This window comes from Ceratina calcarata, unplaced genomic scaffold, assembly GCF_001652005.2.
Source record: "Ceratina calcarata isolate Rehan_Ccalc_2016 unplaced genomic scaffold, ASM165200v1 scaffold54, whole genome shotgun sequence".
In the NCBI taxonomy this organism is placed as follows: Eukaryota; Metazoa; Arthropoda; class Insecta; order Hymenoptera; family Apidae; genus Ceratina; species Ceratina calcarata.
The window spans coordinates 15,091-35,501 of record NW_017176565.1 but is presented as its reverse complement, the minus strand read 5'-3'; the positions used below and the strand labels follow the sequence as shown (position 1 = coordinate 35,501).

At 41.6% G+C, this 20,411-nt stretch overlaps 4 protein-coding genes across 8 annotated transcripts; 2 read left to right on the top strand and 2 right to left on the bottom strand.

The window, feature by feature from the left end:
* Positions 1-196: 196 nt before the first annotated feature.
* Positions 197-3,968, bottom strand: LOC108628756 (uncharacterized). Of its 2 annotated transcripts, XM_018030895.2 has the most exons (4): positions 3,586-3,968; positions 2,604-2,908; positions 1,446-1,738; positions 197-1,346 (listed from the first exon to the last, which is right to left on the bottom strand). In XM_018030895.2, the coding sequence occupies exons 2-4, from the start codon at positions 2,681-2,683 to the stop codon at positions 751-753; spliced, it is 969 nt and encodes a 322-aa protein (XP_017886384.1). In that variant the 5' UTR covers positions 2,684-2,908; positions 3,586-3,968; the 3' UTR covers positions 197-750. The 2 variants fall into 2 exon arrangements, with proteins under 2 accessions (XP_017886384.1, XP_026672494.1); XM_026816693.1 differs by lacking the exons at positions 2,604-2,908; positions 3,586-3,968 and adding an exon at positions 2,072-2,096.
* A 25-nt stretch (positions 3,969-3,993) lies between these two features.
* On the top strand, positions 3,994-5,239 carry RpL26 (ribosomal protein L26). Its single transcript, XM_018030897.2, has 4 exons — positions 3,994-4,090; positions 4,351-4,531; positions 4,650-4,790; positions 5,051-5,239. The coding sequence occupies exons 2-4, from the start codon at positions 4,364-4,366 to the stop codon at positions 5,186-5,188; spliced, it is 447 nt and encodes a 148-aa protein (XP_017886386.1). The 5' UTR covers positions 3,994-4,090; positions 4,351-4,363; the 3' UTR covers positions 5,189-5,239.
* Positions 5,190-7,755, bottom strand: LOC108628754 (uncharacterized). The gene is made up of 4 exons (XM_018030893.2): positions 5,953-7,755; positions 5,774-5,884; positions 5,562-5,712; positions 5,190-5,469 (listed from the first exon to the last, which is right to left on the bottom strand). The coding sequence occupies exons 1-4, from the start codon at positions 7,687-7,689 to the stop codon at positions 5,420-5,422; spliced, it is 2,049 nt and encodes a 682-aa protein (XP_017886382.1). The 5' UTR covers positions 7,690-7,755; the 3' UTR covers positions 5,190-5,419.
* Positions 7,756-8,333: 578 nt separating this feature from the next.
* loco (regulator of G protein signaling family member locomotion defects) lies at positions 8,334-16,061 on the top strand. Of its 4 annotated transcripts, none has more exons than XM_018030890.2 (15): positions 8,334-8,710; positions 8,795-8,994; positions 9,096-9,707; positions 9,982-10,623; positions 12,241-12,351; positions 12,426-12,650; positions 12,745-12,965; positions 13,040-13,232; positions 13,426-13,635; positions 13,914-14,190; positions 14,255-14,406; positions 14,520-14,603; positions 14,664-14,811; positions 14,890-14,981; positions 15,094-16,061. In XM_018030890.2, the coding sequence occupies exons 1-15, from the start codon at positions 8,353-8,355 to the stop codon at positions 15,637-15,639; spliced, it is 4,071 nt and encodes a 1,356-aa protein (XP_017886379.1). In that variant the 5' UTR covers positions 8,334-8,352; the 3' UTR covers positions 15,640-16,061. The 4 variants fall into 4 exon arrangements, with proteins under 4 accessions (XP_017886379.1, XP_017886378.1, XP_017886381.1 ...); XM_026816691.1 differs by having other exon boundaries at positions 8,579-8,670; XM_018030889.2 differs by having other exon boundaries at positions 8,334-8,994.
* Positions 16,062-20,411: the final 4,350 nt, after the last annotated feature.

The window sequence follows — 20,411 nt, the reverse complement described above, 5'->3', positions numbered from 1 at the left end:
CTATATGGAATATGAAAGCGCTAAAATTATATTCGCTGCTTAGCACGTACCCATGAGAACGTGCCGCAATTTGTTTATATATATATTTATTAATCCAGAATTTAATGAATCACCTGTATTTATGAAACATTCGAAACATTCGGAACTTCATCCATGTTAGATAACTTGGTAGAGCAGACATAAAGACAGACAGTTCTTAAAATTGAATCGTATTTTATTCGAAATCATCGCAGAACAAAGTGACATTTTAACATAATTTATAGTTTTTGTTTCTTACATCAGTTTTACCAAAAAAGAATCATCGGAACAATTGTTCCTGGTACAGAGACGTCTATATTTTGTCCCTATTGGTAACGGTATGTAGAATACTCGTTAATTATAATGAGACCTGCATTTTCTAAAGACAATCGAATATTTCGGTTGACGACAACGCTAACTAAAAGAACAAATAAACAAATAAACGTGTAGCAGACTCATTCGTAATGAATGATATTAATAATGATAGCTGCATAGAGAAATATTCGTAGAAGGATAATGCGAAAAGGTGCGTCATCTTTTTTCTTATTGTTGATCTATCTGCTCACTGGCATTGATCGACACGGCGAGCAGGCGACATGCGTTTACATGTTTCTACTTTGCGTTTTCCGAAAAGAATATCTTACTTAAAAGTTAATTAATTAACTTAAAATCAAAGGTAAACGGATAATAGTGCGCGTGCGAGAGAAGGGGACAGGTACTATTAGCATCGGTTTACATCGATGTCGGTGACCAGAAATTCATTTCTCTCAGTTCCGAGGGTTTCGCTTGAAACACATTGGAATAGAGGGACGATTTGTCCACGGCTTTGTCATCGCTTCCTACGTATGTGAGATTTTGCGACGAGATAGACTTCTTTCGAGTCAGCGCTCTGTGAGGAGGAGCAGCGGACATATCCGTCTCGTCCTCTTCGTCAATTTTCGCAGTAACGATCTCCCTGGATTGTCCAAAGATGTTCGCTAGTATCCAGCCTCCTTGATACTTTTCGCGATCAGGGAGGAACGTTCCAGTAAAGTATCGATTCGGAGGAAGGCGACGACGAGCTTTCGGCGAGCTCGTAGGGCTTCCTGCCGGCGAGGCGAGCGGAGTCGCCGGTAACGATTTGCTTCCCCTTCTCAGTTGGCCACTAGCCTGTTCGGCCGAGAAGGTTTCGTGAAATTTGTTAGACATTATCTGGCTAGCTACGAGGACGATCGACTTTCCACAAAGCGCTGGCTCCCCATGAAACCCATCGTCCACACCTTGCGATTTCACCGCTTTCACGTTCTCCACTAGCGATGCTTTCGACCTAGGTTGTTTAATTTCACTCTCTGCAAATTAATCATTTTCCGTTTTATAATCGAACGAATTAGCGTTTTTACAGATACATACATATTTAAGAGTGCAATTCGGACAATCAATTCTGATACCTTTGCTCGTCGGAGTTGCCGGTACAAACGGTTGACAGGGTAACGGGTGTTTACTGAAATCAATCTCTTGATTCTTTTTTTGCTCCTGGAAAATCTGCTGCGGCGAGTCCACTGGTTTTCCGTCACTCGAGGACGAAGAGCTATGACTCTGCCCACTTAAAACCTCGTCGATCGGCCGATAATTGGCCTCCTGCGAGGCTGGCAGTCGGTTCTGTTGGGTCTTTGGGTATCGTAGGTAAAAGAAGCTATCGTCGTGAGACGGTGGACTGAACGTATTCTCATCGAAATCGAATCTGCATGAAATAGAGAAAAAACGACGCGCATTAGTATCGCATGGTGCTACGTAAAGTTAACGAAGCAAATTACGTGTACTCTATTCAATAAACGAAATTTTACGCTCGCGTCAGTTATGAATCTTCTAGATTCGAAAGGATGCCAAATAGATTCCTCCCAACCGGTCTTGCGATCACCTCGTAAATCGCGTTCTTTACGCACCACGACACGTTTAGAAACGTCTAAATCCGATATCGTCGCAAAGACGTGCCAAGGGTGCGATCTGAATATACGAAGGCCTTGCACGCCGCGAGTACTTATCGTTCGGTTCGACACTACGTGCGACGACATACATCATCAACGTACGTGAACTAAAGAATGTTCGTTCCGTTCGATTCGATCCGATCCGATCCGATCCGATCCGATCCGAGCTTTCGGCGTAGATCACATGTCTAGATGGAAATGGTGCAAGGAAAATGATCGCGAAAGAATAAAGCGAACGCTGTGCGCCGCAACGAACCGCACCGAGTTGCAACACTTTTGCGAACCAAGTCTAAGAATAGCGGGCACGATGCCCATAGGATTATCTACTTCTTAGTCTTGTATCAGCCAGATTTCAACATCGAAACAACGTGCGCTTTTTACTGTTCATCGACTAATTTCACGATATACAAATGTATCGATAAGACTGTTGGGTATTTTCCATTGATTCGGAACTTGTTAGCACCCCGTATAATTTGTACTGAATCTATTTCGTTCTACGTACGCGCATACAGATATTTCGTCGCCGATTCATAAATAGGTTGGCGACTCGTACGTTACAGATCGTAGTTTCGCAAGTTCGACCCGGTGTAATTTCGCAGAGACATTTCGAACGAGACGTACCTACTCTCGGTTCGTCCTCTCATCCATTGTGGCAAAGATATCCCGCTGCTGAGGGATCTATCTTGTCTCGTCGAACCCATTGTACATTACAACCAATTATTCCGTTTTTGTTTTTCAAGTCGAAATCGATGAGCACGGCTTACGTTTGTTCGCTTATGTCTTCCTTTCCGTTCCAACGCGAAATCATCGGATTCGTAGAGTTAATAATTGATATTAAAGACGTGACCGAGAAGCTGATCTTCTAAGAGGCTTGATCTAATGCGAACCGTTTCCTAGGAGTTCGACTTACGCGTCACTCTGCCGACCTAGAACAAAACAATTAACGCGAAACTGTACGCGCGTACGTGCATGGAAAATTGATTCAAACAAACAAGTTTGTCGCTTTAAATAAAAAGATAGAGAACAGCCAGTATGCTGAGTCCACAAAATGAAATTCCATGGACTGGGTTTCAGAAAGAAAATGATTTAACATGGCCTGGCTGTATATTTGTAATCATCAGAAATAGTAGTGTGACAGATCTCTTTTTCCCCCTAATTGCAACGCGTAATAATGTATACATATGTAATATCTACGTAGGTGCAATATATATGTATTCACAGGTTTGTACGTATAGGTTGTACATACGTAAACTCAATTATGCAAATAATTACGATTCCTAGAAATTAGCGTAATAACTCGTCCTCGTTTCATCATTTTATGATTAAAAAAAAGAGCAAATACGAATGCAAATGTACGAAACAAATAATAATCAAGCTAGAATTAGGTACGAGAAGAATAGAAACTATGAGAAATACTAGCTATTAAACAAAAGAAGCTAAAATTTTAAACAATGGAATTGGTAAAGTCTCTTGTTCTATGATGTCTAAGCACTAGGCATCTTGCGATTGTTTTAACAGCATGTATAATTAAACATAAACAAATAAACATGCTCCATTATCAAATCGGGTGACAGTGCCCGTTATCGATCGTTCGTTTACTTACTCGTTTCTGAGGATACTCTGGATATTCTCGTAGAATTAATAGCTCCATAACGGCGATAGATTTGCAGAAGTTTAGAAACAGTAATCCCGTGACTTTCCAATGACACAGCTACGTATCCACGCACCTTTTATTGTGTGGAATGGTATGGAACGGTAAATGGCACAAATTCATCTATACATCAAGTTAGGCTTCTAACGGAAGCGTCGTTCTTTGTTGTTTGCCGTCAATGGTAACATCCGGTTAAACCTTAGCCGAAAACGAAAAAGGCCTAGGGTTCAATAGAACAAGCGAGAAGACGTCGAATCAATCTCGCTGTATTTAAATTTGTATGTATTTGATCTCCGTACGTTTTCCGTATCGCATAATTTTAAAATATAATAAATCCTAAGAAGACCAATCAGCGTACAGAACAGAATACTCTTCCGGTGCTCGTAAAGTCGTAAACCGCGACACTGCTTTGACGTCCTCTCCTTCCGGTTGAGTTCCCAAGACTGAACCATCGACGGTGAGTTGGTTGAAATATAAATCTATCTCCATCGGACTTGAACGAACGATCTCAGTAGAAATTTTCCATGATACTCCGTCTACTTTTATCTCCGCTGTACATTCGGGTATTCGTTTCACTGTAGAAAACTATCGACATACATGTTCGTTCGGTGACAGTTGCTATATCCATTGTTCTAATGCATTCGTTATTTATGTTTAAAGACGCCACGTGCGTTTGTTGCCAACGAACGTATTGCAATTAATGATACGTGTCCACAGGTGATCAACGACAATGAAGTTCAATCGATTTGTTACTTCTTCGCGGCGAAAGAATCGAAAAAGGCATTTCACGGCGCCTTCTCATATTCGCAGGAGGCTTATGTCAGCTCCTCTATCGAAGGAACTTCGTCAGAAATACAATGTTCGATCGATGCCGATTCGTAAAGACGATGAAGTACAGGTAAAACATGATGCCAAATACGAATACTTGCCTGGCAAGTAATATTCGCTAACAGAATTTATTGAAAACGATTGAGAGATTGCATGTTAAACATTCCTGTTGCTTCTTTTTGCAATAGGTTGTAAGGGGACACTATAAGGGACAGCAAGTTGGTAAAGTTGTTCAAGTATATAGGAAAAAGTTTGTTATATACATTGAAAGAATACAACGTGAGAAAGTTAACACTGCCAATGTGTATGTTGGCATTGATCCATCAAAGGTAAACAAGAATTTTCTCTTAGTCTATCCAATTATTTGATTTCTATACATGATGATTTCAACTATCCATTCACATAGATTGAGACAAAGAGCTTGTCAGTTGTATCAGTGTGCAGGGTTTTCTTGTATATTTGTGCATCTGATTTGCTTGGTCTTTTTGCTGCAGAAGAGTTGGCTCTGATATCTTAATTCTGTTTTGTGTCTCTTAACCAAGAATCATTCGTGATTCTGTGAATCATATGAATCTTGTGTGTTTTGCAGACAGTCATAGTGAAGCTAAAGATGGACAAAGATAGGAAAAAGATAATAGACAGGAGGAGCAAAGGTAGACTCGCAGCATTGGGCAAAGACAAGGGAAAATATACTGAGGATTCTACAGCAGCAATGGAAACATCATAAGCTTAGGTCTCAGTTCATTTATTTGATTTAATAAAAATATTAAACCCCATATTTTGTGTAACATTATTTGTACGACTTAAAACGCTAAATTGAAAAATCTATTATTTACAGTAGTTTATATAAAATAAACTTATTCATCGGTTTGTTTAGAGTTAAGTAATGATTGGAATATATGCATTGTCCATCAGTAAGGTTTTGATTGCACTCAAGTGCAAATAACGTAGATACGTTTCACCTGAGTCTCTCTCTCACAACAATCCTCTTCATTGGTTTGATGTTCACTAGACAGAAAAAATACTCGATCAATCCAATACAAATTATTTTCATAGTAATGTAGATGTAACGGACAAATGTAGATCTGCTTATCGCGTACCTGCTTTGTAAGGTTTACGAGATTTCCCAGTAGCAACGACGCAAGATAGATTGCCTGTATCCTTACACTCCATGCGATACTTGCGTTTACCAAATTTCAATTTATTCTCTGTTAGAACCATTCGTTTCCCCACTAATTGCTTTTCGAGTACCTGTAACATCGAATTCTCAGAATTATTTGAACATCAAAACAGCATTCTATGTATTACATACCGCAGAAGGAATATCCACAATAAAAATGTCGTCCTCTCCTATATCTTTAAACCTGAAGGAAGGTACCGGTATTTGTAGCTTTAAATTCTCGTTTTCTATGAACTCCTGTAACTGTAAAAAACATGAATAGTGTAAACGTTGTAATTGAGAATCAATACAATCGTATTATATGTACATACATCGTGTGGTCTCTGCAGCACTGGTTCCTCATTCACAATTTGCTCTACGGTCTGATTTTCCAAATTTGTTTCAGTTACTTTCACAATTTCCTCCTGATCAGAATTACAAGTTGATACAGGATTGGAATTGCTCGTTTTCCTTTTATGTTTTTTAAAAGGAAAAACAGAACATCGGTCGACGTATCGTTTTAAACTATTATTCTCGTTATTCAAACAGTCATCGGACTGTTGGGAAACATTGTCACTCTGACTTAGTCTTTCGTTCCTTTTTACTGTTGATATTTTACGTTTAAAGCTTATAGTATCGCTTTCGCTCGCGGATGAATCAGAAGAGTTCAAAGTTCTATTAAATAATTTACTTCTCATGCTCTCAAAGTTGTTGGAGTATGTCTCGTCATTTTCACTGGAGCTGGAATCAGTATCCGTGGTCAAATTTAATCGTTTTAATTGTTGCAACCGTTTCTTGGTGGAAATAGAAATATGATCCTCCGTGTCACATTCTAATTCTTCCGTCTCATGTATTTGTCCATCGTAAGAGTTTGTCGCATTCAGTACTTCCGATTTCAGACTTTTCATAGTTGAGGGTGTATCAAGTACGATCTTATAATCTTTATTAACAATCTCTGTATGAATAACTTTAGGCATTAATTTACGTTTCTGTGTTTCTTCCGTACTTGATTCAGTCCTCATTACGTCTTTACTGCCGCACAGAACTCTATCCTCAGAATCTGTGGTTAGCACATTAGAACTCTCTGATTTTAAATCGTCAGGGTATGTCATATCATCCGTACATTTTGTAATGCTACGCTTTTTCTGTAGAGACTCACTTTTACATTTTTTATAATGCTTTTTACTTTGCAGCAAACATTCTTCTTCAGCGTCCTCCTCGATACCTGAATCTTTCGGTTGATATTTACTACAGGTATCGAAAGTCTGAACTTTAAGAACTTGGTCCTTCTTTTTGTCTATAACACTTGAATTATTTCCTAAACAACTATTATGGTCTACATTTGGCTCTGATTCTCCATGATTCTCTAGTTGAGAATTGGTTTCAGTTTTCTGAACTGTAGTTGTATGGAATGCAACTGCGTTCGAGCTTATAACTTTGGTAGGCAATTCTACAGCTCTCTCTTTCATAGAAATACTTTTTTTTTTAGTTAGAGCATTTTCCATAGATTTATTTAAAGACAATTTATGATTATCCAGTACATCGATGCCAATCTTTCCATAGTCCTTGTCTACTTTGGCACAGCTCGCATCCTTTATCGTTTCCTTACCTATAGACAAGTCAGTTCTCTTCCTCTTAATCTTCCTCCATTCTAAATTTGTATTATCTGATCGTGGTTCACTCTTCGATATTTCTTGATCATTTAAATCAGTGTCATCAGGTTTACTCTCTTTTACAAGAGAGTATTTATATCTGCTTGTTTCCATTAGATAATTTGTTAAAGACGTCTCTGATTTATATACTAGCGTAAAGTCGTCGTCTGTAAAATTATCACTATTATCGGTATCGGTATTGTCTGATAAATCTCTAAGGACCGACGTCTTCATAATAACGTATTCGCTGTAGGTGTTTATTCTGCCGTGTCGTTTCATCTTGGCATTCATAACTTTATTCGTACGCCGTAATTTTCTGGATGGTATCAATTTATGTACGAAAGAACGATCTTTCATCCTGCTTTGAACAGTATTCGGGATAATCTTCCAAGTAATTTGCTGGTCGCTAGATTCCATCGTGTACAGAGCATGTGCTAACCTGCCAATCTGTTAATTATCCAGTTCACTCGATCCACTCTTCGAGGTAGCAATTGAACCAAATCCTAATATACGTTTAGGTATACTACCGCGAAAACGTATGGAAAATAAAAATTCGATTTACGCGTACACGTGCAAATGTGCTACCATGTAAATCGTGTTTTAAGGTTTCGAACAATAAGTATATATACTGAAAACTGAAAGTATACTCGAGTTGAGTATGGAGTATACTTGTAGTTCGTAGTGTAGAGACAGTGTGCGAGAGAAAGAGGCGCAAAAGCGCAGCGAAGGTACGCCGTCCCCGTCAGGAATCGCAGTGTAAAGTGTGTAAAGTGTAAACGGTGGAGGACCGATTTCGGATGAGAATTGATTATCGGTAATCAATCTGTTCGATCGTAGGAGAATAAAAGTAAATCGGACAATCTCCGTACTTTTGTACGTCTGTTGATCGAATATGTCGGGGAAAGCGAATGGGAATTGGAAGATATTTAAAGAAATATGATTCGGGATTTTTTTACAGATTGTGAAAGTGTTGGTCGTACGGCGATGATAATTCGATCGACCGTTTTGAATGAGAATTGATCCCAAGATTTCTATGGGATTTGACGAGAACGAAATAAGATAGAAGAAAATCCGCCAAGAATGCACCAAAACAGGAAGAAAAAAAAGCGAGTGAATTACGGTGTAAGGGCAGTGGAGGTATTACGTGGAACGAAAGGATTTGGTTTCACGATCTCAGGACAACAACCTTGCATATTGAGCTGCATCGTTCCAGGGAGTCCAGCGGATATCGCTGGATTGCGAGCCGGCGATTATCTGGTATCAGTCAACGGTCACAATGTTAGCAAACTGCCGCACGACGACGTTGTTCAGTTAATCGGCCGCTCTAAGGGTATACTGCGGTTGCAAATAGCCGAGAATTATTATTCCGACTCTTCGGACGAGGAGGGAGTGACAACAGTACGCTGCAAGCCTAAATACATTCATAAACCTCGTGCAAGTAACATGGGAGCATTACAATTACAATGTAGAGTCGCCAAAGTTGTAAGAGATTTACAAAGCGGTGCTATGTTTGATGCGACAGGGAAAACTCCGCCTGAGTTGCAAAGCCATGGAACATATTGCGACTTGCACTATCATTGGGACATGTCTAGCCCGCTTCCACCGCCGCCGCCGCCGGCTTCCCACAAACGGGACTCTGAAAAAATAGTGCACAGAACGGTCGTCGGCTACCTTGGAACTATAGACATTCCAAATCAACTGCATCCCTCTTGCATGATGCAGGTAATGCGTAGCTTCTTCCTATGCGTCATTTTATACCTTGTCTCTTCCCTCAGTGGATTCATCCATTCTCATCAATCTTCCATTTCTCCTCGTTGTTGCAGGTGCTGCGAAAATGCATCAAGCGATTGAAGGCCGAAAAGAGAAATCCGACCACAGTTCTACTGACCATACACGTAGCAAACATTAAGCTGACCAACTCGGAGAATCGCGTTATAGCAGAATATCCGTCCTACAGAATAATATTTTGTGATTCCTTTTCCGAACAAGACAAGCAATACTTTGGCATACTTACTAAGTCCGTTAAGGACAAAGAGAATATCGTTTCTAATTCGTGCCATGTTTTTACCATATATTATAAACTGATAGACCATGCGGTGCATTCCAACGTGTGCAACATATTTGGGTTTACGTGTACGAAAACTTCCGAGTTGAACGTATGTCAGGAGTTCCCAGACAGTTGCAACGGCCTGATCGGTGCTATACAAACATTGTATATATCGGATTCCACGGTGGCTGATACGAATCCGTATAACGAAATGAGAAGGCATCAGGAAACTGCTTCGCCACAACCAAGCAATATAAGTACATCGACGGCTCATTCTAGTAACAGCGATTCTGGAATTGGCTACAAGGAGGACAGCACGAGTCGTTCTGATAAAAATATAACGCAAAATGGATCGAGAAGACGATGTCCCCCTGCTCTGGAGTATAGGGTATTTTAATTCAATTGAAATTTTAGTTAAACAACACTTCGATTGTAGATCTAGAGAAATTCGATCGCTGTTACTGCGGCAATTAAAAAATCTGCAATCCTCCTTGATAGTATATTGCACGGTCTTCTCGTGTTGTAGCAATTCTTTTGCTCTGCTCTACTTATACTCTATCGGTACGAAATGCCCTCAGCACGCGTATAGCAATAGATTCGTAGAAAATTCCAAGTCGTATTGTCTCGAGCAATTAGGAGAAGTAATCGATACGTGTTTTTAGAGTGCATGCGAATATTCGACGAGGTTGTACGGTAACGAAGCCGCCGATTTAAGATTGACGGTGCGAGCTGTGCCGGACACGTGTTGGAACGAGCCGAGTAAATCAGACGTCTACAGAGATAACGCTCGATCGTTTCGCGAAAGTGTTATATTCCACGATTTCCCGAATGGATCGAATACGTGCGCGGAAATGGTGGAGATTTCCGAGATGCATTCCGGTGCACAAAAGGGGACAAAGAGAGGGGGAGACTTGCCCACCTGCCCATTGCCATCTGCCTCGACGGTGAAGCAGGGGTTGGCTAGTTCGTCCGTTGGTTCCCTCGTGTCCGCTTGTTCCGCGGCCGCGATGCTGCACGGCGTGAAGGATCGTCCAGAGATCTCCGATTATTCCCTGAACAGATTATTGGGATCCGCGAGATCGACGGAGTTTACGGATGCCGATGCGCAATGCGACAAATTCAGTCCGAAGGTATTCTCCGGCATTTCCAAGTCCTTGGTGCACAGTTTCGAGGATCTCAACACGAGCATGGATTACGTGCGACCGCTCTGCGAGACCTACTCGGATAAATCGGATAATTCGCGGCCTTGGGGAAGTCTGCAAGAAATTCGGAACGTCGGAACTTGCTCACGGGACAGCTGTTTGGTGAGTTTTATTGATTCATCTTTCGCTCTATAACGATTCTACGAGGGTAACGTACATTTTGATCGGTCTCGATCGATTGATCACCGGGAAGAGAAGGCAAAGCAACATCGATTCCATTTTCCTATATGAATATAGACATGCGAAACGAGTGGCCCGGTTATTTCGACTCAGGCTCGTTCGAGCAGGCAAGAGTATGCATATGCATGAATAGTAGCCGAAACTGAGAATGAATAAAAAAGGGGGTTCGGCGATGAACGACGGTGTAAGGTGGGGAGATGAGGAAAAGGGGGGAGTTGAGAACGTACGGCGAAGAGAGGGTCTCCTCTTCGTCGTATTCCACCGTGACATAGTTTTATACTTTTTCGATTAAAAAGATGATGAAACTTATTTAGACAAGGGACGATTAGATTAGCGATAAAGAAAAGTTTACGATGCGGGCAAGAATGAAGTTACGGAATGAGGAAAGGCGGATTAATCGTACAGCCGACAGAGTATACCACGGGATATACATCATCGCGAAGAGCAGGAGAGGGAGAGAGAAAGAGGAGGAAATCAAGTGCGAGCGAATACACATGTATGTACTCGTAGCAGCGAGTGCACACGCGAGAGTGACATGTTGGACACGAAGCGAACGTGACGTTGATCGCGAGGATTATAGTTTCTATCGGTGGTGATTAAGAGTACGCACGGCGATTGTTTATGTTACTGCGCTTGGAGGAATTCATTGAGCAGCGCTCCACGTAAAAATCGTTGTAAAAATCGATCGGTCGATCGCGTGTCGGCGGTCATGTCGGTGTGCATTGCCTTCTCTTGATCATCCAGTCGAATTCACCGTGCGTGGAATCGTAATTGTCAACGGTGTAGCACGGCTCGGTTACAGTTGGGCGGAGCCCTTAGAAATTTTCCTCCGAGCAGAACGCGGTCGCTCGTTTCACCAGTCACCTCCTCCCGAGTCTTTTAATTATGTTCGTATAAGCGCATTTATTTCCCCCCAATGGGAAATGGAATCGTGTCGCGGCCACACGAAGGAATACAATCTTCGATCACGACATGGATACCGTGGTGAAATCGGTACGTGCGATATAAGACGTGTGTGTACGATTAAATAGATATCGTAATAGATACGTACGATAAATAGAATCCGTAGGTACTCCAGATTGAACGATGTTCAAAGTCGGTGCATCCTGTTTTCTCGTTTCTTTACGAATCGAACATGCGAATAAGTAATTGTAAATGAATTAAACGCGTGATTCAGACTCGTGAATATTTATGTTCGAATGTGACGTTTAAAAACGTCATTCCTTTCGTACAATTGCGATACATGGTACGCGCGATGAAAATTATTTTAAACGAACGAAAGAGTTTCTAATTCCGAGCGATGGATCGCAAGAGAGGTGCCAAACCTTTGTACAAGTCGTATGATTAAATTTCATATGTCATTCAGTGTATTCATTGTTTGTTCGCCGATTTATTCGCGATCGATCCTTGGAATATTCGTGTGTCCGTTCGATGTCGCAGAGCGCATACGCGCTCGATCGTTCCCCCACGGCTGACTCGTTTAATCCCGATTAACTGCGTTCTGAACGGCATGTAATTTTTAATGCTTGTCTAACGCAGCACGGTAGCAGAGAATTATGCGAGAAAAATACGGATTGCAAGAATATCCACGCATGGGCCAGCGGGTTTGAAAAGTTATTGGAGGATCCGAAGGGTTTGCAAACGTTCGCGGTAAGAATTTTAATTTAAATTAAAACGGAAAATCGACCGCTCTCTTCTCTACGTTCTTTCGACTTTGTTTTAAGGAATTTCTAAAAAAGGAATTCAGTCACGAGAATATTTATTTTTGGGCCGCCTGCGAAAGGTACAAGGACACGAAAGATGTTACGACGAGGCGTAAACTAGCGAATCAAATTTATCAACGTCACTTATCGACGACGGCAGCTGAACCCGTTAACGTCGACAGCCATGCCACGGGACAAATAACCCAAGAGCTTCTCGGCGAAGCACCCGCCGATCTATTCCTACAGGTGAAGACGTTAAGTCTGTTTGTTTCTTCTAGCTAATAAGTACGCTAGCTTTTAGTGAACAGAAATCGTCAGTTCGTATTTCTTCTGCTTCCAGGCTCAGAAACAAGTTTTCAATTTAATGAAATTCGATAGCTATCCAAGATTTTTACGATCCGATTTATATCGCCGTTGCGTCGAAACAGGAAGCTCTATAGTCGGAGCGGAAGATTGCGACTTGAACCTTACCAGTTCTCCTAGCGTAAAGTTAAAGAAAAGTCACTCGGACGCGGAGGATCGATGTAGGAAATCTATTCTCCCGTGGAACAGAAAAAACAGGTAACAGGATGAAGATACATATGGTCGATCGAAAGATCTCGCGTCTATCATAAATGATCCTACGCATGTCTCAGGTCTAAATCGAAAGATCGCGGAGAGTCCGAGTACAATAAAGGCCCCAGCAGAAACGAAACGATATATAAGAGTTTTACAACTATAAAAAGAGAGACGGAAGGTAACAACAACGACGACACTGTTTCTATATCTAGCAGCAGATCTTCGCTAGCTTCGTGGGATTTGGCGTTGAGGCAATCGATTCACAAACACGTAAGTTCGACTTATTCCGCTTACTTTTTCGATTCACGATCGAACGTGGAAGGCAAGTACAGTTTTAACAGTACGCGATAACCGAGATATCAAGTATTGCGAGTGTGTGGTAGATGCATCGGTATCGAGATTGTTCAAGTTGCGGTGTTACCTAATTTCGAATCTACAAAGTTGTTGTATGTGTAACTTGTAGTCTTCGTCGTCGTACGAAGGACAGTCGAACGATACAAAAGAAGTTCGTGCCAAGTGTACCGGTTTGTGTCGAGTAATATTGCCTGACGGATCGACCACGGTTGTACCAACGAGCCAAACGGAGAGTATTAAAGATGTGGTTACGCGTCTACTCGATAAAAGAGCTCTTCGATATTCTAACTATGACGTTTTAATCCTAGCTACAGAAGAGGTTTGTGTGTTCTCTCTTGTATTTATTTAACGCACGTTTGCCTCGCCCAATACTAACAGAATAATTTGTTGACACATGCCGAAACGTGCTTCTTTCTGGCTAACGGTGTAAGGATCATTACAATGTATTTTACCAAACGCGCATGCATGCGACTGCTTATTGCTGTAGAATGTAGAGCATGAAACGCACGCAAATATTCGATACCGATATTCGTGTACTCGCTTAGACGCGAGCCAGAGTTCTAATTCACGTCGCTTATTAATTTCTCGCGGTTTTAGACGATAGAGACGAAATATCCATCGTCGGCGTTGGCTGGCCAAGAGGTGGAGGTCGTACCAACGAAAGTATTGAAAGTAGATTTACCTACTCGGCGAACGATAACTGTGATCGCGCATAAAGGGAGAACTCTTAAAGAGGTGCTCAGACCGCTTTTGAACAAGTACGGTTTCAAACTTGATGCGATCACTGTATGGAGCGAGAACCATCCTCTTTACATGGACATACAAGCGATCGATGCGCCTACGAGACTGATTTTGACCAACGGAAAGGACGAAGGTATTAAATGCTTCTCGAATTAAGAATATGCAATCAAGATTACAGTACGAATTGATCATTTTAGATCTACAAAAAGGATTGCTTACGCAAATTAAATATGGACAGAGTGTATTACATTCCCAGCCGACGTTGGACGAGATTACCAACAGAGTATTTGAAGAACTGCTGGTGGGCAAAGCTTCGAGTAAATATCATTACAATGACGGTTCATGTAAGGTAATAAATAAGATACGCGTCGTCTTCGCTTAATTTAAGTTTCACGTCGTCGAGTTCGGTATCAAGCCAATCTAAGTTACGTTAATGTTACCGTTTTATTTTTCAAAACGTAGTCTGACGATCAACGCTCCGAAGGCTCTTCTATTTTGCCGAGCAAATTTTTTCTTCGCGATTCTACGATGCATGGAAAGAAGAAGGTGCGTTAATCATTAAAGCGTCTAGCGAATTACTTGTATTCACATAGACTTCTATTAAAGGGTGGGAAGACCAAGTCTAACACGAGCGAGAGAAGTAGTACGAACGATTACATGTCCGAGGATACGACCAAGTCCCATCCTCCTCCTTTGATAGCAAAGTTACGGAACGGTGTGAAGCTACAATTGCCGGGAAAATTTGATGGCGATGGTGAGGAACATGGAATCGAAACGCTTTCTTACCACTTAAATTTATTTGCGATGAGATAGATTATTATTCTGTTCGTAGATTTGTACGAAGGTTTGAAACGTGCGCAAAGATCTAGATTGGAAGATCAGAGAGGTACAGAAATTAACTTTGAGTTGCCTGACTTTTTGAAGGTAAATAAGAATTACATGTCCTTAAATAAAATGTATCGTAACGATTCATTTGATAACGTGTGCTATTAATACGACATGTTTCGGCTTTTAAAGTTATGAAATTATTCATTAGAATAAAGAGAACGGGAAGCCGATGGATCGTGGCAAAATTCGAAGACCTAGGATATCTCCTAATTGCGAAGCGAACTCAAAGTTTTACGGCGCAATGTACGAACGGCAGAACTGCAATGAATACGATCAGAATTCGGCAGCTGAAACAACGACGATGATGACTCTAGCGACGACGGCTCTGGTTGCTTCATCGAAGAATGGGAATCCTGACGAACGGCTTCGTACGTCGATCACTGGAAAGGAATCGCAGAGTAAATCTCCAGATACTTCGTACAGCTTAGACACGACTTTAACGGACGGAGATCAGACAGTCGTGGAGAACGGTTCTTGCTCTCGAACCGCTTCTTCGGGTTCGTTCGACTCACGAATCAACTCGCCAGGCGCAACGAAATCGCCGAAACCTCCTCCTCCTCTACCGCCCAAACCGAAAAATCTCGTGACAAGCGCAACGAAAACTGGACATATCGTAACTTTCAAGTCTTTACCAAAGTCCAACCTCGCTGTTCCTTTAAACTCGACGGAATTATCACGGAACAATGTTTTATAAGATCATTGAATCAAGAGAATGATGCGACGTCCATGTTCGACGTTGCATATAATTATCCTCGTACTCGAACACGATTCACATGAAAGATCAGTATGCAAAGCTTGTAGTATTATTTAGTGCCTGATACGATTCGTAGTATTTCATCGGCTAGCGACAAAGTACACGTGTACCAAGTTTTACGAAGGTGCCTTCGCTTGAACCGCGTCTATAACATCCGTTTTAATCATTTACAATAATCGTAAGTACTCGAGACGTATTTATAATGATTGGATAGTACGGCTGTTACTCTCCTGGTTATATAGGATATATTTTATTATTGTAATTTATAGTGGACGGACGAACGTTGTTGTACGTAAACGATGGAAAAAAATTGAGATTTTATACGTGACAAATAAATTATGCCAAGTCTGTTTTATAAAATTTGTATTGTACCCTCTGTTTCCGCGTTGATTCTGTATCAATTAAGGGACGATTAATTATGCGAATAATAAATATAATTATCAATGGGTGTTTGTAAGTAAATACGGTGGGATAAGTCGACCGATCGTGAAATTAAAATGCATCTTCGATCGAAATCGGATGTACGCAATGAAATAATAATAATTTGCAAGTTTCTTGTTTCTACATGTTTTCAAATTAACTGCTTTTATTTCGTTTCGGTTTTATAGGTGGCGTTCATTCAGCGCAATCGCGATAACATATATTAGGAAGTAATAAATATATATTTATTTTACGCGGGATGCGGCGATCGGCCATCGGTCTAATTCGTTTAGTTCATATGAAAGTCAACGAAAGTGAACTCGATTCGATCTCGTAGAGCGTCCTAACGCAGTCTTCCCTATCACGTTATACTCGGAAAAATAATTGTCATTAATACGAAATGAGAAAAACCTTGTTATCCCTGTTGCAACCTGCTACATAAATATATGCGACAAGTTCGGACCTGTTGAGGTAAGTATTCATGCAATAGTTCTATGATTTATTAACTTATTGAGAAGACAATCCTGCAATATCAGTACGGATTTTTCTTTAAAATATTCCTTTTGTTAAATATCAGAACTTCACATAACCCCAGACGTAATTCTACAGCATGAACAAATGTCTTTCGATCGTTGTCATCCGATTGTTTCATAGCATTAATTCAAACGATACGAGCTTTTAATCTTTATAAGCTGCATCTGCAAATTCTGCTATGTACCGTTCTGAGCACATGGCATAGCTATCGAGACGTGGCTCTATCTATATCAACGTAACGAATACTAGCAGTATATATACAAATTACACAATATCATTTTTCAAAGGACAGTCGTTAGCACGTGTAAGCCTGTCCGTTAGTACGCGAGAGTCAGAGGAGATTTGTTCGTATTGTTACATCGTGAATGCGAATTACACGTATGTTTTACGGTTATTCATCTTCCTGTTTTATTATCGTCAATCTCGTTGAACTCCTATATCTTTCGCTTTCGTCTACTCGGTTGTCTTTGCCACGATTTTGCGTGTATAAACTTATTTCGTCTCTAAGTACGTAGACAGAAAAAAGGTTCTTACACCTAGTTCTCTGTTTTGCGAAGGTTTCGAAGAACGTACAAGACGTCGCTGCAAATGGAAAATAAAAACGCGATGTATTCAAGGCGAGCGAATGTATTATCATGTATTAACGAGACGAATGAAAGCTCGCCAAATAAGTGCGAGGAACAAGAACGATCATCGCCGATCGCATCGCCGATCACTGGAATTGCTCAGCAATTAATGAATTCGATGCTTTCTCCGCATGACAACAGGATAGCCGGCAGCCGAGGTAAACGCCATGTATTTACTCGTTGAATTATCTTAATTAACGTTTACCCAAGTAATTGAACGATTAATCGCGGTGGACCGTAAACGCTGCGTTGAGCCTGCTACATTGTTACACGGGTCGGTCGACACCTTCGGTAGGATCACAGAGCAGATATTGTATACGTTTTTTCAACGCCAGAGCTACCGACTTTTTTTACATATGTATTCCTTCATTACAAAATCAGTCATTTCGTCTGGTTTGGTAGGTCTAGCGTTAGAAATGTCGCTCAGGCGGGCTACGACACATTGTCGAGCGGAAGAAAAGGGTTTCGCGGGGCCTTTGAGGTGTGTGGGGTCTCTGAAGTCTTCCGGGCCTCGGGGTTTTCGGTGGATTAGCATTTATTCGGGTAAAGCCGGCAAGGCAGGATTCGCGACCCGCTCCGTTGAACTTCTGTTCGACGGTCTTTTAACGGTTCCAATCTACTCATCGATTTTCTTTTAATAGTCGCGAAAATATTGTCTATTGCTCGTGGGAATGAGTTCCCGTTCTAATTTCCTTCTGATAAGGCATACACATAACTCTTGCGCCTTATCAGTTCGAGAAATTGGCAGGTACAGAACGTGCAGACACCAGACACGAAATAATTGCCAGATACAGAATGTTCCTGACAAAGGATGAAAAAGTGTCTCTCAGATCAGTCGGTGCAGAAAACTTTGTTCACGTCGTTGGTTTCGAAATTTAAAAGACCGTCTCGCGTTCGTTGGGTAAACGATTCGTTGAGCGCGTGCCGGGTGTACGGTACTTGCTACCCCTTGTCGTTCTATACGTAGAAGAGGAGAAGAAAAGCACGTTTGAGCATTATCCATGCGTCGAACCAACCATTCAACCCGTCTCTCCATTATAAGCTTGCCGTTTATGCAAGGTGTCGTACTTGTCCCGCTATTCTTGTTTCCAGATCGGATAATTTATTCCCCGACTTGCATTACTTTCTACGTTACTCTCTCCGAGTTACGCGTTCGTAACCCTCGAGTCCAGGACCCTTTCGTTTCGTCCCATCGACCCCGTCTTTCTTCGCGAATCTCACGTTTCAACATTTACTCGGTGCTGACGATAAACGGCAGCTACGTCGTATCCGTGAAGCAGTCTAATAGCTCGCCGGCGTTAGGTTTTAGCGGTTTTTATCACGACTCGCGATACACCAGGGCAGGAACACCGTTGAACCTATTTAGTTGGCAGCTGTGTAACTTTCTGTTTAATCGCCTTTCGTGCTTTATCATTTATTACGCACCGTTGCTCGTGCGTGCGACGCCATACGTTTAGTAACTCACGCGTAGTAACCGTAAATACGCATCTAACAACGAGTATACTAGCTATTCACGCTTAAGAGCAATCGCTATTTCCTTAATTTTCGGGAACCGTTCTTAAATTTTATTACACCTTATTACACCCATTTACGACCGATTGTTAATTTCGTCAAATTTTCAAGGGTCCATCGTTAAGGAGTCCTGTACTACCTGCTTACTTACCTTATTACCTTCCTTATTACCTTCCTTATTACCTTCCTTCGGGGGTCGTCGTAAACAGGGGTGCAAGGGTGTCATTGTTATGCAGCGCGGACTGTACGATTAATAGCTGATCATAAACCGCCGGTTTATTAGGAATACATGGATAGGACAATCGACTTCCATTTATTTTCAGTTGGGTCGCGACGGAAAAGAGGAAGAAAGGCTATGAGGAAAGGCAGTTTTGCGATGGTCAAGGCACGCAAAGTGCCGGTTCCATACCCTGGCATCGTTAATGGTCACGGTGGGGTAGGTTGCACCTGTGTATGCCAGGCGAATGCCGCGCTGTTCTTTGGCTTCCACGCTTTTCATTGTCCGCTGTCTTATTCCTCGTCGGTTCTTATCTATTTGATAATCCGCATTCTCGATTCTTACGCGTTCCATCGTAACAGATATACTTTATATTAAAAGAGATCTGAAATAATTTGTTGATCGACTAACAAGTCGCAGCACAATCTTATCCACTGCTTTTAATTGCGATTATATAAACTAACTTGGAAAGTAGAGAGAGAGAGAGAGAGAGAGAGAGAGAGCGAGAAATTATTATCGGGTATCGTCGTTAGAGAGAATGGGGAGAGGGATGCGATGGGGCGCTAACGTGTGCCTCCCGTATTCGGAGGGGTCGGCGCTTACCCCAATAGGGGAAGGTAAGGGCTCAGGGGGCAGACATATGAGCACACATGGGACGACAGTCACCACCTGGTATGGTGTGTAGTCGAATATGCTTGTCGTCTAACGACGAATATAGAAACGTACGCGCGAGTATGTATGGGAGCGCGGTGGGTACCACCCGACTGACAATAAAACGCGTTGCAACCCCAGAAACCTCTCGTTTGGCTCGTGCCACCGTACATTGTCGTAGGCTTTTCCATTTCCACGTGTCGTTGATCGAATGAGACAGCCAAACGGAGCAATCGATATTCCTTGTTTCCGATCCAATGTTTAGCTTTCTAAAGAATGACACGAGTATTCAGCAATCGTTAGAAGTTTTAAAACTCGTTATTATTAGACACGCAACGATTGTGAAACACGCGCCTTCGTTTCGTATTCATGTACGTTCAACATCTGTATTCTAATCTCTCGTTCCTGCCAGTCCGTTGGTTTCCGTTTGGCTGCAAGAGCTAGTTTTATCCATATTTAGTATACGCGCATCGTATATTTGTGGAACAGATATTCCAGTCGAAAATAGATCTCGAAGGGTGGTCGTTCGGTAAATTGGTATAGAGTTCCACCCCCTCGAGGCAGTCTCGTGCCTTCTCCCCCTCGACGATATATTTAAACACCGTTTTTTACAATCTGGAAGCTGCGCCTCGACTTCCCCATCGAATCCCAGCCCCCATTTACGTTTATAGACAGACCGCGGATTCTAGAAAGCAAAGGACGTCTAAAATTCATTCTCATACGTCAAGATCTTTGATACTTCATTTTACATG

Excerpts from the sequence above, each read along its gene's own strand:
- LOC108628756 (XM_018030895.2), bottom strand. The coding sequence starts at position 2,683 with ATGGGTTCGACGAGACAAGATAGATCCCTCAGCAGCGGGATATCTTTG. Across the intron at positions 1,739-2,603 it reads AGAGGACGAACCGAGAGTAG|ATTCGATTTCGATGAGAATA; the intron begins GTACGTCTCGTT and ends TATTTCATGCAG. Across the intron at positions 1,347-1,445 it reads GGCAACTCCGACGAGCAAAG|AGAGTGAAATTAAACAACCT; the intron begins GTATCAGAATTG and ends ATTAATTTGCAG.
- RpL26 (XM_018030897.2), top strand. The coding sequence starts at position 4,364 with ATGAAGTTCAATCGATTTGTTACTTCTTCGCGGCGAAAGAATCGAAAA. Across the intron at positions 4,532-4,649 it reads GTAAAGACGATGAAGTACAG|GTTGTAAGGGGACACTATAA; the intron begins GTAAAACATGAT and ends TTTTTGCAATAG. Across the intron at positions 4,791-5,050 it reads TTGGCATTGATCCATCAAAG|ACAGTCATAGTGAAGCTAAA; the intron begins GTAAACAAGAAT and ends TGTGTTTTGCAG.
- loco (XM_018030889.2), top strand. The coding sequence starts at position 8,353 with ATGCACCAAAACAGGAAGAAAAAAAAGCGAGTGAATTACGGTGTAAGG. Across the intron at positions 8,995-9,095 it reads ATCCCTCTTGCATGATGCAG|GTGCTGCGAAAATGCATCAA; the intron begins GTAATGCGTAGC and ends TCGTTGTTGCAG. Across the intron at positions 14,191-14,254 it reads GACCAACGGAAAGGACGAAG|ATCTACAAAAAGGATTGCTT; the intron begins GTATTAAATGCT and ends TGATCATTTTAG.
- LOC108628754 (XM_018030893.2), bottom strand. The coding sequence starts at position 7,689 with ATGGAATCTAGCGACCAGCAAATTACTTGGAAGATTATCCCGAATACT. Across the intron at positions 5,885-5,952 it reads TGCTGCAGAGACCACACGAT|TTACAGGAGTTCATAGAAAA; the intron begins GTATGTACATAT and ends TGTTTTTTACAG. Across the intron at positions 5,713-5,773 it reads TTGTGGATATTCCTTCTGCG|GTACTCGAAAAGCAATTAGT; the intron begins GTATGTAATACA and ends TCGATGTTACAG.